The 17,386-nt window shown below is 36.3% G+C and overlaps 1 protein-coding gene across 2 annotated transcripts; it reads right to left on the bottom strand.

Annotated features, from left to right (window-relative positions):
* Positions 1–3,142: 3,142 nt before the first annotated feature.
* On the bottom strand, positions 3,143–15,725 carry LOC129248171 (uncharacterized). Of its 2 annotated transcripts, none has more exons than XM_054887629.1 (2): positions 15,615–15,725; positions 3,143–4,581 (listed from the first exon to the last, which is right to left on the bottom strand). In XM_054887629.1, exon 2 carries the CDS (start codon positions 4,532–4,534, stop codon positions 4,364–4,366), a length of 171 nt encoding a protein of 56 aa, XP_054743604.1. In that variant the 5' UTR covers positions 4,535–4,581; positions 15,615–15,725; the 3' UTR covers positions 3,143–4,363. The 2 variants fall into 2 exon arrangements, with proteins under 2 accessions (XP_054743604.1, XP_054743603.1); XM_054887628.1 differs by having other exon boundaries at positions 15,359–15,661.
* Positions 15,726–17,386: the final 1,661 nt, after the last annotated feature.

Raw genomic sequence — 17,386 nt, 5'->3', positions numbered from 1 at the left:
GTCATAAGTTCTATTACAAGTTAAATTCGTTATTGATATAAATTATAATACTTTTTTTAATGAAGCTAATTTTATTTAATCATGTATATATGTATTTATTAAAAAAACATATTCTAAATATTCATTCTAAACAGCAACCATTTGCTTTTGCACAAGCCTTCAAACGATTCGACCGTTCGACCAATCAGCTATTGTAGCACGCACGGTTTTAATGGATATTGACGTCGCTGCTCGCACCAAAGATTGTTTGAGAAGTATTCAACAGGCCATTTTCTCCAATTCTGACCACAAACTGTAGTCCAATGGATTCAGATCTGGACTTCCAGACGGGCAATCTTCTCCAATCTTAACCCTTTTTTCACAAAAATGTAAAGCCTTTACAAGAACCCCACCAAACCATTACGGAGGCGCATGGTTGAACCCTTGGAAGAAAATTTGTTGCACCTTTAGAAGTTTTAGCATAGATTTTGTCGTTTTGTTTATTAAAAACTTCTTCAACACTAAAATTTTCTCATCTGTGAAAAGAAATTTTCTTATATAATTTTGTTGAAGCGCGTTGTCAAAAGAAATCAGTTGAGCGAGGGAAGGATTTCATGTGGAGATCATCTCTAATTAGTCTTAACATGAATTGGGTCGATGACTTCATTTTATGCTTTCCAAAGGGATTTCTGCGAATTTTTCTCGAACGGCTTTTATGGCAGCACTGGTTCGAACTACGCGAGGACAACCACTTCCTTTTTTGTCTGTTACTTCAGACGTTTGAGAAAAACGATTGATCGTGCGGTAAACAAACATTCTCGATATATTAAGTTTTTTCAGCAGTTCGTAAATCTCACTTGCACCTTTACCACACTTTTGTAATACAATCAAAACAATGCGATTTTCCTAAGCTCCTCATTCCATTATTAGCAAGCGAAATTTGGAAACGGCAGATATTTTTATGAGCAGCTTTTTCATGGCAGAAATACACTCGGAGGTTTGACATTGCCTGCCGAGGGGCGTCCGCTATTAGAAAAATGTTTTTCTTAATTCGAACCTACGTTCTCTCTGTGCATTCCGAATGGTAGTCACGCACCAACCCATTCGGCTACGGCAGCAATACGCATGCGAAATTCGATATTACATTTTATACCAAGTAATAATAGGACAAAGCATTTATGGACACACATTTTTTCTGTAATATGAATACATAATTAATATAATTTAACAACAATTTATTTATATAAGTCTACAAACCTGTTTTCTTTACCGGCGTCCATTTTATTTAGTTTTTTCTTTGACGTTGTAGAGAGCTACATTCGTAAAAATAATTATCGATAGCACAAGGTTGTTTTTAAAAAAGTGTGATAATAATCTAGGATTATTTCATAATCTCAGATTTCTGAAGAGAAATTAAGCATATTGGCTAAAACGAAATTTCGTGTGTTCGGAATTATTAAAAAGAAAATGACGCACATTATTAATTTATAAAATTCATAATATCGAATTAATATGATATAATTGAAGCATACATCCTTTATTGGGTTTTTCGCCGAGCTCCTCCTATTTGTGGTGTGCGTCTTGATGTTGTTCCACAAATGGAGGAACATAGAGTTTTAACCTCGGAGGTTTGCAAATGCCTGACGAGGGGCCACCGCTATTAGAAAAAACGTATTCTATCATTGGGTGTTTCATGCACGGAGGTTCGAACCTTAGAGAAATAGTAATGGATATTAAATAAACAATTTTTTAAAACTTACTTGTGCGAGGCAGGAAAGAGATTACCTTGTCAAACCATTTCATTTAATACAGATTTGGCTGCCATGATATGTTAAAAATAACTGGGAATATTTATGAGGAAAATTTTGCGAATCTAATCTCGCAATAGATTTCTGTCTATTTTGTGGGAAAAAACAAAAAATAGTCATAATAAAGGAATATAATGTGTTTGCCATAAAATTCTATAATGCACCAAAGCTCAGAATATACTTAAACGACAGGAATGAGATAAAGCAGAAAATTTAATTTCGTATTTCCAGACAGCGAAATTCGTACTATAAATTTTTGATTTTGTTTGTGAAAAACAATGAAAACCATATATTTAACAATTTTTATTGGTTCAACCGATTTATAAATCATATTTTCCACGATTTCTTAATTAATATTTAATGTGCAAATGCTTTGTATGCACATATAACAATTTTCACAGATGCTGCACTCACTTAATTATAAACCGAATGAGGTTTTACATTATTTATAGTAAATGAATAATTAACACAGAATTTCATACATATATAAAAAATAAATAAATTATTGGCCCGTACACTTTTGCTAGGTGTTAAGCCGAGCTTTTCCTCCTATTTGTGGAGTGCGTCTTGATGTTCTTCCACAAATAGAGGGATCTACAGTTTTAAGCCGCCTCCGAACGGCAAACGGTTTTTATGAGGCGCTTTTTCGTGGCAGAATACACTTCGAGGTGCACCATTACCTGCCGGGGGGCGACCAGGCATCAAATATTCGGCTACGGCGGCTGCCTACATAACACATGGACTGAAAAGTCCCGGACCTGCACTTGTTTTATTGCATTCACCTCTAACAACAGCTGTTAAAATTTCATGATATTCTATTCATTAGTTCGTCAGTTATAGTGGTAGGAATGACGCTACTTTGTTATTTTCAAAGCAATGGATCAAAAAGAATATCGTATTTTAATTTTACACTGCTTCTTGATGGGAAAGAATACCGTTAGAGCGAAGAAATGGCTTGAAAAATGTTATGGGCACTCCACTCCATCAGAAACAATAATAAAACGATGGTTTTTGACTTCAAATGTTGTCGTAGAGACACCGATGATGCACATCGCAGTGGACGTCCAAATGAAGCGGTAACACCAGAAAACATAAAAAAAAATCCACAAAATTGTTTTGAATAATCGAAAAGTGAAGTTGCGTGAGTTAGCTGACGTCGTAGAGATATCAAAAGAACGTATTGACTTTATATTGCATGAGCATTTGACTATGAGTACACTCTGTTCAAAGTGGATGCTCACTGACCTATTCCAATCAAGTTTTTCAAAGCAATTAACAATTTCGAAGACAGCCTACAGCTTCTTGTAATTACGCATTTTCAATTTATTTTCTATCGAACATTAAACTCATTAACATTAAGCTTTCTCAGTTGTTTGAATGCATTTATTTGATTGCTCTTGTTTTTAAGTATTCAGGTAATAATTTAATAGACTATTTAATTTACACTAAGCCGCATTTAAAAGCTAAACATTAGCCATCAATCTCTCTTGAGATGCGATGCAAAGCTACATAATGTTTTAAGTTCTCAATTCTACATACATACATACATATGTCCACTGGTAATAATCTCGTATATTGAATTTGTGGCATTTTATTCCAATTGCTATAGTTCTTGCGACTTCTTGACTTTTTTCGGATGTCTTTTGTTTGACAACTTTTGTGATCCTTAATATTGCATTGTGGTTTACGTTTGAGGTTAATTTATGCATGTACGTACATAACTTTTGAGTTACTTTTATTTATTCTTGTTGCCAAAGGCCGAAGTGTGCATTTCATTATTTTAACATACATATGTATTTATGGTTCTGTGTGCTAATTTGGTTTTAGGTTTTGCCTCTTCAGAGGGACTAGTCACTTATTAATACTTACTTCGATACATTCAGAAGAGGAGTTTGTAAGTTTGCATTTATTAATTGGATTTATAACAATTTCTTTCAACAAAGTCTTTCGAGACAACAATATAATTTAATTTATTTAATTCACTAAGGTTTTTGGTTTGTTTCATTGTTTCATAATTTGTTACTACGAACTAACATCAAATGCAAGTATGTGTTCAATAAGTTCGCAAAAATTGAATCATTGAAACTTTTAACAAAAATTGTTCAGTACTCGTAATTAAGGTACATTAGAAGCGCTAGTAGACGTAATTATTTTCGATAAATTATGTAAATTTGTATTTGTATCTAATTTATTTAATAAATCTAGTGTCACGAATTTCATCAACATTTTACTTACGGCGAACTAACAATTTTAAACTATAACACATACGAGTACATACATACATAGGTACATATGTATACCTATATATCTCCAACTCCAACATTACTTTGTTTTGAACAAATTTCACAAATTTTTCTATATTTAAGTAGAATGGATAGGGTGGCTATTTCCTTTGTGTGTGTATAGAATATATTGTGTGATTTATTCGGGATAGGTATCCGAGCATAAATTAATTGCAACTTTATGGCTACGTATTTTTTATTGTGTACTCCCTACTTTCTTATTCCTCTCACAGCTGTATGCGGCACAGAGGCCACCACCAAATGGATTATTCATAATCTTCATGTGTAACTGAATTATTCAGCACGGCAAAGTAAAGATGCAAAACGGAAAAGTCTCATCCAACTAAAGAGCTTCGATTCAACGAAGTTCTCCTCCGCCTGGGAGGTTGTCATACTGACCCGTGAGGAATTGGACGATTTGCTTGCCCGCTTGTGTTGCTTGACGGCTGGTGAACCCATCTTCATCGCTTTGTCTTCTAAGTTCCTCTATATTTCAGCTGAGTTAACAGAATCTGAAAGTATGAACATTAGATACAATTGAAGAATTTATTGGCACAAGAGGATATAAAGTATATGCATACATATGTACATTTCAAGTTCTTGCAAAAATCTTAATAGCAAACTTAAAAAAAAATATCTGAACTAATAAATAATCATTTTATAAGAAATATTTCTCCAAAGGTTTGGCTAATCTTAAACCCATAATATTTTCTTTTTTGTTTTTATTATCTCTCTTTTTAAATTACAATCTGTTAAATTTAAACAATAAGTAATTATTTTTCTTTGTTCTCTAACCAATATTAGATAAACATTAAATTTTGCTTCAGATTATGTTGCATTATATTTTTTTTTAGGTCTTATATTATTATTATTATTCGTCTTATATTGTGATTACTGTTGGAGTTAATCGTATTAATCTACGTTTTCTCACTTTCTCAGATTGTGGTACTTTGCGCATTTGTTCATTTTGATGATTTGTTAGTTGTTGTATATATGCTTGATGCTGTATTTTCTAATTGTGTCATCTATGGTGTCGATATTGAGGTCGCTTTGGATCACGTCGTGTGGCATATACCAGCCTACTTTTGTTATTGTTCGAAGTATTTTAGATTGGGTCCTTTGAATTATTTTGATATTGGTTTTTTTCTTCGCTGTGCCCCAGATTTCTGTGCCATATTTCCAAATGGGTGAGATTATTATATATTTATATCACTACTTTGTTGTTAAGGCTTAGTTTTGAATTTTTAGCCAACAGCCAGTATAGTTGTCTGAACTTGTTTTTGATTTCATTTCGTTTATTTTCTATATGTCGTTTCCAATTTAGTTTTTCATCTATAGTTAAAGAAAGCTACTTTGCACTAGGAAGGATTTTTATTTCATTGTTTTTTATTATTAGTTTGTGTTTCTTAGGCTTTCTGTTTGCATATATTAGTTGTACCGTTTTATTTTTGTTGACTTCTATTCCCCATTTATAGAGACATGTTACAGTGTCATTTATTGTTTGTTGAAGAATATCAGTCGCTTTTTTTATATTTTATCTGATGCCTTTAAAACCTTGTCATCCGCGACTGTGGCAACATGCAATTTTTTGTTGTTGGGATCGGTATGTCTGCTGTAAATATCAGATACAATAGAAGCCCCAGAACACTACCTTGGGGCACACCTGCTGTCGCTTACATCATGCTTGAGCATTCGTCTTCAAACTTTATAAAAGAACGTCGGTTCTCTAGGTAACTTTTGAGAATGGTGAAGTGATTCCATCGTAATATTTGGCTGAACTTAGGCAAAAGTCCTTTATGCCACATCCTGTCAAATGCTTTTGCATTGTCTAGGTAGACAGTTATGCAGACTCTTTTATTAATCCATATTATCTAATATTTTGTTTATAACTCTGTGGACTTGCTGCACAGTTGAATGCTTGATGGCTTGGTATTATATTTTTTTCTGTCATAATAATCTGGCAAAGAATATTTTTTACAACACTTTTGAAAGAATGGGCAAGAGACTGATGGGGCGATATTATGTCGTTTCTGATGCATTTTTACCTGGTTTGGAGATTGCCGTTATTTGTGCAACTTTCCAGAGGTGTGGAAGCATTGTGTCCTTAATATGCTTTTGAATATTTGTCGTATATGTATATGTAATTGCTACATCAGGTAGTTCTTTTAGCATTTTACCATTTATTAGATCGTAGCACGATGCTTTTTTACTGTTCAAATTTTTCAAATAATATTTGAATTCTGCCGAGGTTATCATTTTCATTTTCCTTTCTGGGTTACGCGTATTTAATTTTGTTTTATGTGCCAATTGTCTCTTACGTTTGAGAATATTGTTTTAAAGTATTCAACTAGTGTGTTTGCCTTTTCTTTATTGGTCTTTGCCCAAGCTCCGTAGCTTGTGTTTTGATGGGAGCTTGTGTTTTGATGGAAGGTTTATGTGGAACTGCTTTGACTAAGTTTTTAGTTGCTTTCCGTAGAGAATAATTGTTAGTTGCCGTGGTTATATACGTATTTTTCAAACTTTTTATATTGGTGTTGTTTTAATAATGTTTTAAATTCAGTTGTTATCTTCGGGATGTTTTGTAGTTTGTCACTTTTTACGGAATTTCATTTTTTGTTGAATTTTTTGTTTGATATGTATTGGAATAGATTCTTTTTTTTTGTTTTTGAATTTTTATAGTTGGTGTCGAAAGGGTGAGGGCTTTAATGATGGAATCCTTTAAAAAAGCTATTGCTGAGTCAATTTCATTTTTCGTTTTTAATGAAATATTTATTGTTAATTGAGCGTTCACATTTTGTCGAAAATAATTCCAGTTCGTTTTAGTATTAGTATATAGTCCTGTAAAAGTTTGTTCGTACAGAGTTCCAAGAATTGTCATTAGAAGGGGTGAATGATCCAACGATAGCTCCAAACATGACTTAATGGTCAGATGGGTTTGGAGAATATTTTTAACAATACATAAATCAATTAAATCTGATTGTTTTTTGATATCTATATCTTTTTTTCCCCTTATAAAAAATAAAAAAAAAAAATAATTGGCGCGTACACTTCTGTTAGGTGTTTGGCCGAGCTCCTCCTCCTATTTGTGGTATGCGTCTTGGTGTTGTTCCACAGTTTCAAGCCGACTCCGAACGGCAGATATTTTTATGAGGAGCTTTTTCATGGCAGAAATATACTCGGAGGTTTGCCATTGCCTGCCGAGGGGCGACCGCTATTAGAAAAATATTTTTATTAATTTTGCTTTCACCGAGATTCGAACCAACGACCTCTCAGTGAATTCCGAATGGTGACCACGCACCAACCCATTCGGCTACGGCGGCCGTCTAGTAATTTTCGGCATTTCGGCATAACCTTGATCCTCAAATAGAATTTTTCGCATTGTAGTCGGAAGCAATTTTTTTCGCAAAAACAGAAATATGGTCATAACGTTTTTTACAGTAAACGTATCTTACAATGTGTTTATACAAAACATTAAGCTTACTACGACACATACTATCACAAGGAGTATATAACTCACAACCATACAGTAACGTTGGTAACAAATACGTTTTAGCTAGTAGCATTCGAATGTTTACTGGTGTAAAATGTTGAGTTGTCCATAAATTTCGGAGCATACCATAAACTTTGCCTTTGACAATAAAGATGTGGTTGCTCCATGTCAAAGTTCTATTAAATGCAACAATGTCCACATATTTAATCACTGCGTCATTTGGTTTGACTTCTGTATAGCCATCGAATTTGATATATTTTTTGTATGTATATAACGATACATTGGGACTTATCAGGATTAAGAATTAATCCGTTGTCAGAAGCCCACTTGCTTGTGAGGCTCAAGTCAGAATTCGAATTACTGATGCAAATATCAAAACAGCTAATGGGACAACTAACATATAATTGAACGTCATCGACATATACATGGACATCACTATATTTAATCACACTGAACAAATCATTAATGTACAAGACAAATAAAAGAGGGCCAAGGATAGAGCCTTGAAGAACAACTCTGGTTACAGGTAGAAAGTTTGATATGGTATTATCACCACATACTGCTTGTAATCGGTCCCTAAGATATGTTTCCATAAGAGTTAAAGCCGACGTTGAAAAGCTAAATAAGTTTTTAAGCTTCAAGATTAAAAGTTTATGGTCTACGGAGTCAAATGCCTTGGAATGGTCAAGTAGAGTTAGAAAAGTTACGTGCTTTTTGTCAATGTTGAGCCTTATGTCATCAGACTCTTTTAGGAGTGCCGTGATGCAGCTCCTACTACATCTAAACTCCGACTGCAATGTGTTCACCAACGCGTTGTTGTTCAGAATCGTGTTTATCTGGCGATGCATAATACGCCCAAGAACTTTAGTAAAAAACGGCAATATTGCAATCGAGCGGTAGCCTCCATTCGGTTTCTTAATTGGTATGATTTTGGCTCTCTTCCAAGAGTTGGGAAAGATTGACGTGGTTAAGATGGTATTCAGAACATAGGTAAGATATTTTAAGATCTTTGGTAGGAGGCATTTTAGAAATTTTGGATGAATACCATCTAGACCGGCCGCATTCGACTTGACACTAAGTATGGACTGTACTACCTCACAATCATCGACACATTCAAACAAAAACTGGACATCATAACGTTAAGATTAGAATTGTAATTGTCATAACATATATTATTAACAGAGCCGGGCAAGCACACATATTTCTCATTTAGTACATTTACATTAACATCACATAAATCGAATATAGATTGATTTTTGTTCCCAATCCCGATCCCGAATTTTGTTCCACGTTTGCTTCGAACCCACTGCAGTACTAAACTGTTGCTCATAGTATTTTAGTTTACTTAATCTAATTGATTTGTTAACATCTCGTCTGCAAGCCTTAAAGGTGTTATAGGTCTCCGAAGTTCTGAAACTCTTCCATTTGCGATACGTTTTGTTGCGCTTGTAAATCAGATGTTTAATATGGTTGTTGAACCATGGCCGGTTTTTATCATTTACTGGTTTCTGTACAAGAGGTACGAAGCGATCAAAGAGCGAGCTAATGTCTTCTTCAAAGAAACTAATTTGCTCATAACTAGATATTATATTAAGTTACGGATCATCCCCAGTCAATTTCCCCCACAGCCCCTTCAAGAAGCTTATAATCTATGCGTAGAAAGTCACGATACGAATAGTATTTAGTGTCATAGGTCAATTGGAAGTCAAATGTTATGAAAATTAAATCGTGCTTAGAAAAACCTGGCACAGAAAGCTGTTCAAATAGAAGAATTTTAGCGGTATCGTTAACAAAAATATATCTAGCAAAGAGCTAACAGTTTGCGTTAAATGTGTAGCCATAGAACCGTTAGCGGGGAACAAACCCAAGCTCCGCATGGCTAACACGAACTTATTTTCACATAGCAGGTCGCTGTTAAAATCTCCTGCTACAACGATATTATTACAATTAAGAGACAAATTTTCGACGAAATCAACAAATGGTGCATAGGCGATGTATTTGTAAGGCCTATATACATACATAGCAAATAAGAATTTTGTCATACTTAGTTTTAATTTCAAGGAAAATATATTCTATTAGGTTCGTAGCTTCCGAAATACACTTGAGGGAGCAAGACAGACTATTTTTGAAAAACACTGCAACGCCGCCACCACGCTTGGATTTATATTATCTAAACGGAAAGTTGTATAGCCATTAACACAAAACGAATCGTCATTATGCCACGTAGAGAACCCTGTTTCAGATACACACACAACATCTACATCAGAAGACTCAAAAATATATCGGAATTCATCAATTTTAGATGGCAAACTCTGAGCGTTGAGACGACATATTTTCATTCCAGATTTTAAGCTACTTAGTACACTAGTTGTGCGCTGGGTTTGGGACCCGCCACTTAAAAAACCCCTCCAATAAAAACACAAACAAAGCCACGGATGAGACCTCCCTGTACTGATGACGGCCACTGCAAACGAACAAAGGAATACGATTTGAGGGCATGTACCTGGAATGGCCGGTCTCTTAATGGGGAAGGTGCCTCTGCTCGGCTGGTTGATGTCCTCTTGAGAGTAAAGACTGACATCACTGCCATTCAAGAGATGCGATGGACGGGACAAGGCAAGAAAAGCGTAGGACCTTGCGACGTCTCCTACAGCTGCCATGTAAAGGAGCGCAAATTCGGTGTTGGATTTATTGTCGGAGAGACTTCGTCGCCAAGTACTGTCGTTCACACCGGTGGACGAGCGTCTCGCAATAATCCGCATCAAAGCCCGTTTTTCTAACATCTCGATAATTTGCGCCCACGCCCCGACGGAAGAGAATGACGATGCGACCACAGATTTCTTCTATGAGCGCTTGGAACGTTCTTATGAGCGTTGCCCCCGCCACGACATAAAAATCCTGCTTGGCGACTTCAACGCCAGGGTAGGCAAGGAGAGAATTTTTGGTCCCACAGTCGGAAAATTCAGCCTGCACGACGAAACATCCGGTAACGGACAGAGGCTGATCGACTTTGCCCCGGCCCGAAACATGGTAGTCTGCAGCACCAGACTGTATCCTGATCGAAAAGAAAGGATGTCGCCTATAGAGCCACGCTGAGATCGGGCGCAACGCGAGCCATGTAGGATCGCTACAGAGAGCTAAAAAAGGAAGAGAGGCGTATTATCCGAAAGAAGAAACGAGAAGCCAAAATATGTGAGTGCGAGGAGCTTGAGATGCTGGCCAATAGGAACAACGCCCGAAAATTCTACCAGAAAGTTCGGCGGCTTACAGAAGGTTTTAAGATCGGGGCGTTTTCCTGTAAGAACAAAGACGGAACCTATTAAACAGTGATAGCTGCGCATGTCACAGAGAATGTGAAGATCCCGATACCCCAATCGTTGACGACGGAATGGTCGTTCCGCTACCCGACCATGACGAGATGAGAATAGCGATAACGCTGGTAAAGAACAAAAACGCCGCGGGCGCCGACGGACTGCCGGCTGAGCTATTCAAACTTGGCGGCGAGGAGCTTGTAAGGTGCATGCATCAGCTCCTATGTAAAATATGGTCGAATGAAAGCATGCCTGCCGATAGGAATTTTAGTGTGCTCTTCCCAATCCATATGAAGAGCGATCCTGCAATCTGTGCCAATTACCGCGGGATTAGTCTTCTAAATATCGCCTATAAGGTTCTAGCGAGCGTATTGTGTGAAAGGCTGAAGCCCACCGTCAACAAACTGATTGGACCTTATCAGTGTGGCTTTAGACCTGGAATGTCTACCATCGACCAAATATTTACAATACGCCAAATCTTGGAAAAGACCCATGAAAGGAGAATCGACACACAGCATCTTTTCGTCGATTTCAAAGCTGCATTCGACAGTACGAAGAGTTATCTGTATGCCACGATGTCTGAATTTGGTATCCCCAAAAAACTAATACGGCTTTGCAAGATGACGTTGCTCAACACCAGCAGCGCCGTCAGAATTGGGAAGGACCTCTCCGAGCCGTTTGATACCAAACGAGGTTTCAGACAGGGTGACTCGCTGTCGTGTGACTTCTTTAACCTGATGTTGGAGAGCATCGTACGAGCCGCAGAACTTAATCGCTCAGGCACAATATTTTATAAGAGCGTACAATTGCTGGCGTATGTTGATGATATTGACATCATCGGACTTAACAACCGCACTGTTAGTTCTGTCTTCTCCAAACTGGATAAGCAGGCAAAGCGAATGGGTCTGGTGGTGAACGAGGACAAAACGAAGTACCTCCTGTCTTCAAACAAACAGTCGGCGCACTCGCGTATCGGCACCCACGTCACTGTAGACAGTTATAATTTTGAGGTTGTAAAAGACTTCGTGTATTTGGGAACCAGCATTAACACCGATAACAATGTCAACCTTGAAATCCAACGTAGATTCTCTCTTGCCAACAAGTGCTACTTTGGGATAAGTAGGCAAATGAGTAGTACAGTCCTCTCTCGACGAACAAAACTAACACTCTGCAAGGCTCTCATCATGCCCGTCCTAACGTATGGCGCCGAAGCGTGGACGATGACAACATCCGATGAAGCGACGCTTGGAGTATTTGAGAGAAAGATTCTACATAAAGTTTTTGGACATTTGTATGTTGGCGACGGCGAATATCGCAGGCGATGGAACGACGAGCTGTATGAGCTTTACGACGACATAGACATAGCGCAGCGAATGAAGATCCAGCGGCTACGTTGGCTGGGCCATGTTGTCCGAATGGTTACAAAAGCTCCGGCTTTGAAAGTATTCGATGCGGTATCAGCTGGTGGTAGAAAGAAGGCCTCCTCTGCATTGGAAAGATCAGGTGGAGAAGGACTTGGCTTCACTTGATGTGCCAACTCCTCCTCTGCGTTGGGAAGATGAGGTGGAGAAGGACTTGGCCTCACTTGATGTGTCCAACTGACGCCGGTTAGCACGAGATAGAAATGACTGTTGCGCTTTGTTAAACTCAGCTAAAATAGCGTAAGCGGTTCTCACGCCAATTAAGAAGAAGAAAAGCCATACTCGCTAGCGGCGAATCTTGCTGGTTAACTTTGTTGTTGCTTTCGCAGTAAAATTGTTCGTCAAGTTAGCCGAGCAGAGAAGTAGTGAATAGAACGGGCCTAATCTTATGTCGCACGCCTAATTGGGAATAATAATTTTCGCAATAATTCTTTTTTAAAAAAGTGAAAAATCTTTTGCATTGGATTTAATTATTTCTGGCCGTCTTAAGCAAATATAATAAAATTATTTGTGAGCAGTTGCAAAATTCATGTTGTTGTTGTTGTTGAAGCAGCATAAACATTCCCCATACATTTACGGAGAAGTGACAGTCCTTGACCGGATAAATCCGGGTCGTTCCGGTAACGTAGAACCCCCTCAATGCCGTAAGTTAATTGTGCCTGCTATCGTATAATTTTTGTTGGCAGCGTACCGTATCTGCTTCTACGCACCCATGGTTTGTATGGCCGGCGGATTGTAGAAGAAGAATAAAAATGTACGAATGTAATGTTAGTACGAATATGAATTCACATACGAATTCCAGAAGAAATGCGAGCGAATTCTCGTAAGCAAAAAACACACTCAGGCCTTTTCCCTATTGAATTTTTTGTAATAAAACCAGTTTAAAACACGTTCCAAGAATCAGCAGAGGGTAACAATTACAACCTCGTAGAGAATCAACGTAGAAGGTAATGCAATGAGAACCAGTTCATTCAGGCATGTGCCGTTCAATATCATCCGAATATGACTTATTAATGAAAATGATATGGTTTTGAAAAAACTCCTACTCATGAGCTTATTGGAGTATAACCAAGTAGATCGATGTTTACTGTTAATGCGTTTGCTAAATATTATATAAGCATGCGTCTGTAGCAACTATGTATTTATTAAGTATGCATGTACATCACGATGGAGTATGTATGTATGTATATACTAGGCTTCCAGATGTATATCAATGTATATATACACATTCACATCTGCGTCTATATGAAAATATGAGTATCTACAACAATGCACGAATACGAGGTCTTTTTTGAGAAGACAAAACGTTGCGTTTCGTTGTCCTTAATACCCTCATATTTTTACCAATTCGAGTTTTAAGCAGATTTTGATGTACATATGTATGTATAACTTATAAATTCACATTCATGATTGCATTATTGCATTGATAAATCATTTGATCAATGTTCTGGTTAAATCTTCATTCAGTTTTTCCTTCTCTTATAAGGTAACCAAAAGAGTGAAAGCTGTAACTCGCCACAGAAGTTGTAATTTATTGAATAAACTTTCTCAAATTTCCCCAACATTTTTCAACAAATATAATAAATGTAAACATATATATGTATATATATTCATATTTATATACATACTGCATTAAATCGAATTATCTCCCTATTTAGTCCGGGAGCCAGAGGTCGATTTTGGACTGCCTTTTTATACCGTTAAATTCTTAACTATACTTGTGATTTAGCTTTCATGAATAACGAAAGTGAACGTCAGCTGGCGCACCCGCGGTGGGTGTGATTGTAGGAGGGTACGAAATGTGTCGAAAAAAAATTTCTAATTGAAAAGTAAAACTACTTTATGCCGATTGACATTTTTTTACATAATTTTGGACACATATGAAAATATAATAATGATGGTCAGCTGCGTTTATGGCGGTGGGAAGACCGTCAGCCGAAGCAAGTATGTATCATTGCGTTCATACATCTCGGCGGCGCGCGGAATTTTCAATGCTTCGACTGACGTCTTTTCCCCCAACGGACAATCAGCTGACGATTATTTTTCCATTTTCATTTATTAATACTATAATATTGAAAATTTCAAGCGGTCTTTTATCAATTTACCAGAGATATGTTTAATAGTCCGGGAGCCAGGGGTCATTTTGATCTCATCATTTCATGCCGACTGATTTTAATACTGAAGGCAGACGCCATCCACTAGATGACGAAACCAACCGTCAGCTGGTCCTGTAGTGGTGGGTACGTGCGTGCTCAGTCGCCAACGTAAACGCAGGCCAGTGTCATGGTCCTCACACTCACTAACGTATCGTAATCCCTTTCCGTTGCTCGTAGGAACTATTTGCATTTGGTGGTTTTTTGCTTTGGCAATGAAAAATTGTAACTGATAACGCGGATGTGTAAAAATTACAATGACAACGCAGTTGTTTCCTACGGGATGAGTTTTGTCTATCCTACGGGCAGCGGAAAGGGACGATACTTTGTTGAATGCACCATTATCCTTACATAAAATTATTCCATTTTAAAGCAAAATTTGTAAGTATTTATATATGTAAATGCTTGAATGAATACATACAGTGAGAGAGTAGTAGAAAACATGCACATTGGAGCATTGTGGTATTTGCTGTAATTTCTATTTCAGTTTAAATTTCCATTTTTCCCCTAATACATACTAAAGTTATCAGCACACCACTAATACATGTAATAAAATATGTGTACCACATGCAAATTTTCATATGTAAATCAAACTTACGTAAATTGATTTAAACAAATTTACCGAGTTTTTAATGTTGATTTGAAATTATTAATCATTTCTTGTAAGGCGAATCGACACAATGTGATATCGATTACACAAATATAATAATTTGGTGGCATATTGTCAAATTTTAGCTGAAGGAAGAAGATGGAAAAGACGATACAAATATGTACTCTAAAACTGGCTATCACGCACCAACCAGCTAATAAAACAGCTCCACACTTAATAGACTTGCCTTGACTTCTTGGAAAGAACAATCAGAATCGTCATTGAAAGTTAATAAATAGAATAATTTAAATTGACGTCAACTTACTCGCAGTGCTAGAAACTGTATCTTATGTATACTCTTGAAGTGATTGCTTAACAACCGGAAATAAATAATTATGTTTTTATTTGTTGATATTTTTCGATCTTTTGCGAGTTTTAATTATTTATTTGTGTCCCCTACACGATCCAGCTAGAATTTGTTACTTTATTCACTATTGCTTTTGGACCACAACGTATGTATGTATGTGCGACAACACTAAAAAAGCACACAACAACTACACAAAATCAATATGAAAATTTACCGCAACCAAATAACCATCACAAACAACGTCAGCTGACTGAATGAGCTAACAGTAATAGCAAAAGAGCCCCATTTTTGCTCCCATATTCAGAAACTCTCAACACAGAGAAACTAGAGCATTGCTCTAGCTGAACGCCCTACAATGCAATAGGCAAAACGCTAAAGGCAATTTTGGTGACAGCATGCATACATACATGCAAATACACTAAGCGAAATAGCTAAAATAATCAGAAGTTAAATTTTTGAACTTACGGGACCAGGAAGAAATAAGAGTAAGAATAAAGTTGTTAAAGGATTTATGTCAGCCTTTTATTGTAAAAATTTAATAATATTCAAGGGCGTAAAAGGAAATAGGTGTATGGGATAAAAGTAATATTAAACCTAAGAAAATAATAAGTCTTACGAAAACAATATAAAATAATATTAATAGTTCGTACGCCCTCCGATATTTATTGTAACTTATACTAGTCGTCGCGGCAACGAATTTACGAGGGACTGAAGGACACTGATAATTCGTTCACATATAATTAGATGATCTACCTTTTCGTGCTTAACTCCCAATCCGTAATTAAAAATCAAGATTTCACATACAAAATTTCTATCCCAAAATCGGAGATTATAAAATAATCCTATATAATAACCATACTTTTTGACATACAACAATGTGTTTTCTGTATAATTGATCATTATTTTTACGCATGTAAGTGCCGATTAACACACGGAGACATCTGGAAGGGAGACTCTGGAAATTCTCTTTTCATATTTCCTACTAACATGTAAAGCGGAGAATGTTCGTCAACAGTTTCTTAAATATTTCAAGGAAGAATGCAAACTGGTTAAGTAATAAATAATTTCTTGATTTTTTTTATTTAGATATAAATATAATTTTTTGTACTTGAATAAAAAAAAAACATTAAATTAAGAATACTTCATATAGGTATAAACATTTAACTTAAAATTAACTTGAGTGTTTAGAAATGGGGGGAAAAATTACTAGCAAAAGTTTGTTTGTCATCGAGCTACTGTCAAAGTAGTACGGGAGACAAATTCCCTTCTCTCTTCCGCGGCTGTCCTTCTCCCCTGAACAAAATGTTTTCCTTCCAAATAATTCCCTGTGTAAATGGGCTCTACGAAATAACGTCAAAGTAAAAACTAAATAAAATGGATACCAGCAAAGAAAATAGGTTTGTAGACATAATTCTAATAAAATGTTTGTTAGGTATTTTTAACTACGCATTCATATAACAGTATGTCCCCTTATTACTTATTATAAAATGTAATATCGAATCTCAAATGCATATTACGGATTTCTTTCAACTGTTTATTATTAGCAACTAATTTCGCAATTAAATTAGCTATTCCTTCTCCTTGTCTTTTCTTCATATCGTTAATAATAATTAAGCAAACAAAACACCGAAATATTCCACCAAAATAATTTCTATGACGAAAAGCCTTTCACAACAGTATTGACAGCTGATTGTCAATTTTGCAGGTAATCTTCCATTTGTGAACGGGTATATTAATTTTGTGGATTTATTGGAAATTCATGCATATGAACGTACTTTAACGATGGTCCATTTTTATTGAATAGCTGTTTTAAAGTACAAAATAGGCTAATGAACTTGCGTCCACCTTTGTAAACTTGCTTGCTAAGAATACTCCTGAGGTTCTCCACTGGATTTAGGTCTGAACTAACTTCGGACCACTTTAGCACAGGAATATTTTTCCACGTACTTGAAGCAAAATACAAAACAATTTAAAACTACCGCTAGG

Source organism: Anastrepha obliqua, chromosome 5 (assembly GCF_027943255.1).
Source record: "Anastrepha obliqua isolate idAnaObli1 chromosome 5, idAnaObli1_1.0, whole genome shotgun sequence".
Classification (NCBI taxonomy): domain Eukaryota; kingdom Metazoa; phylum Arthropoda; class Insecta; order Diptera; family Tephritidae; genus Anastrepha; species Anastrepha obliqua.
Note: the sequence above shows the minus strand (reverse complement) of the source record. Positions and strands in the feature narration are given on the sequence as shown.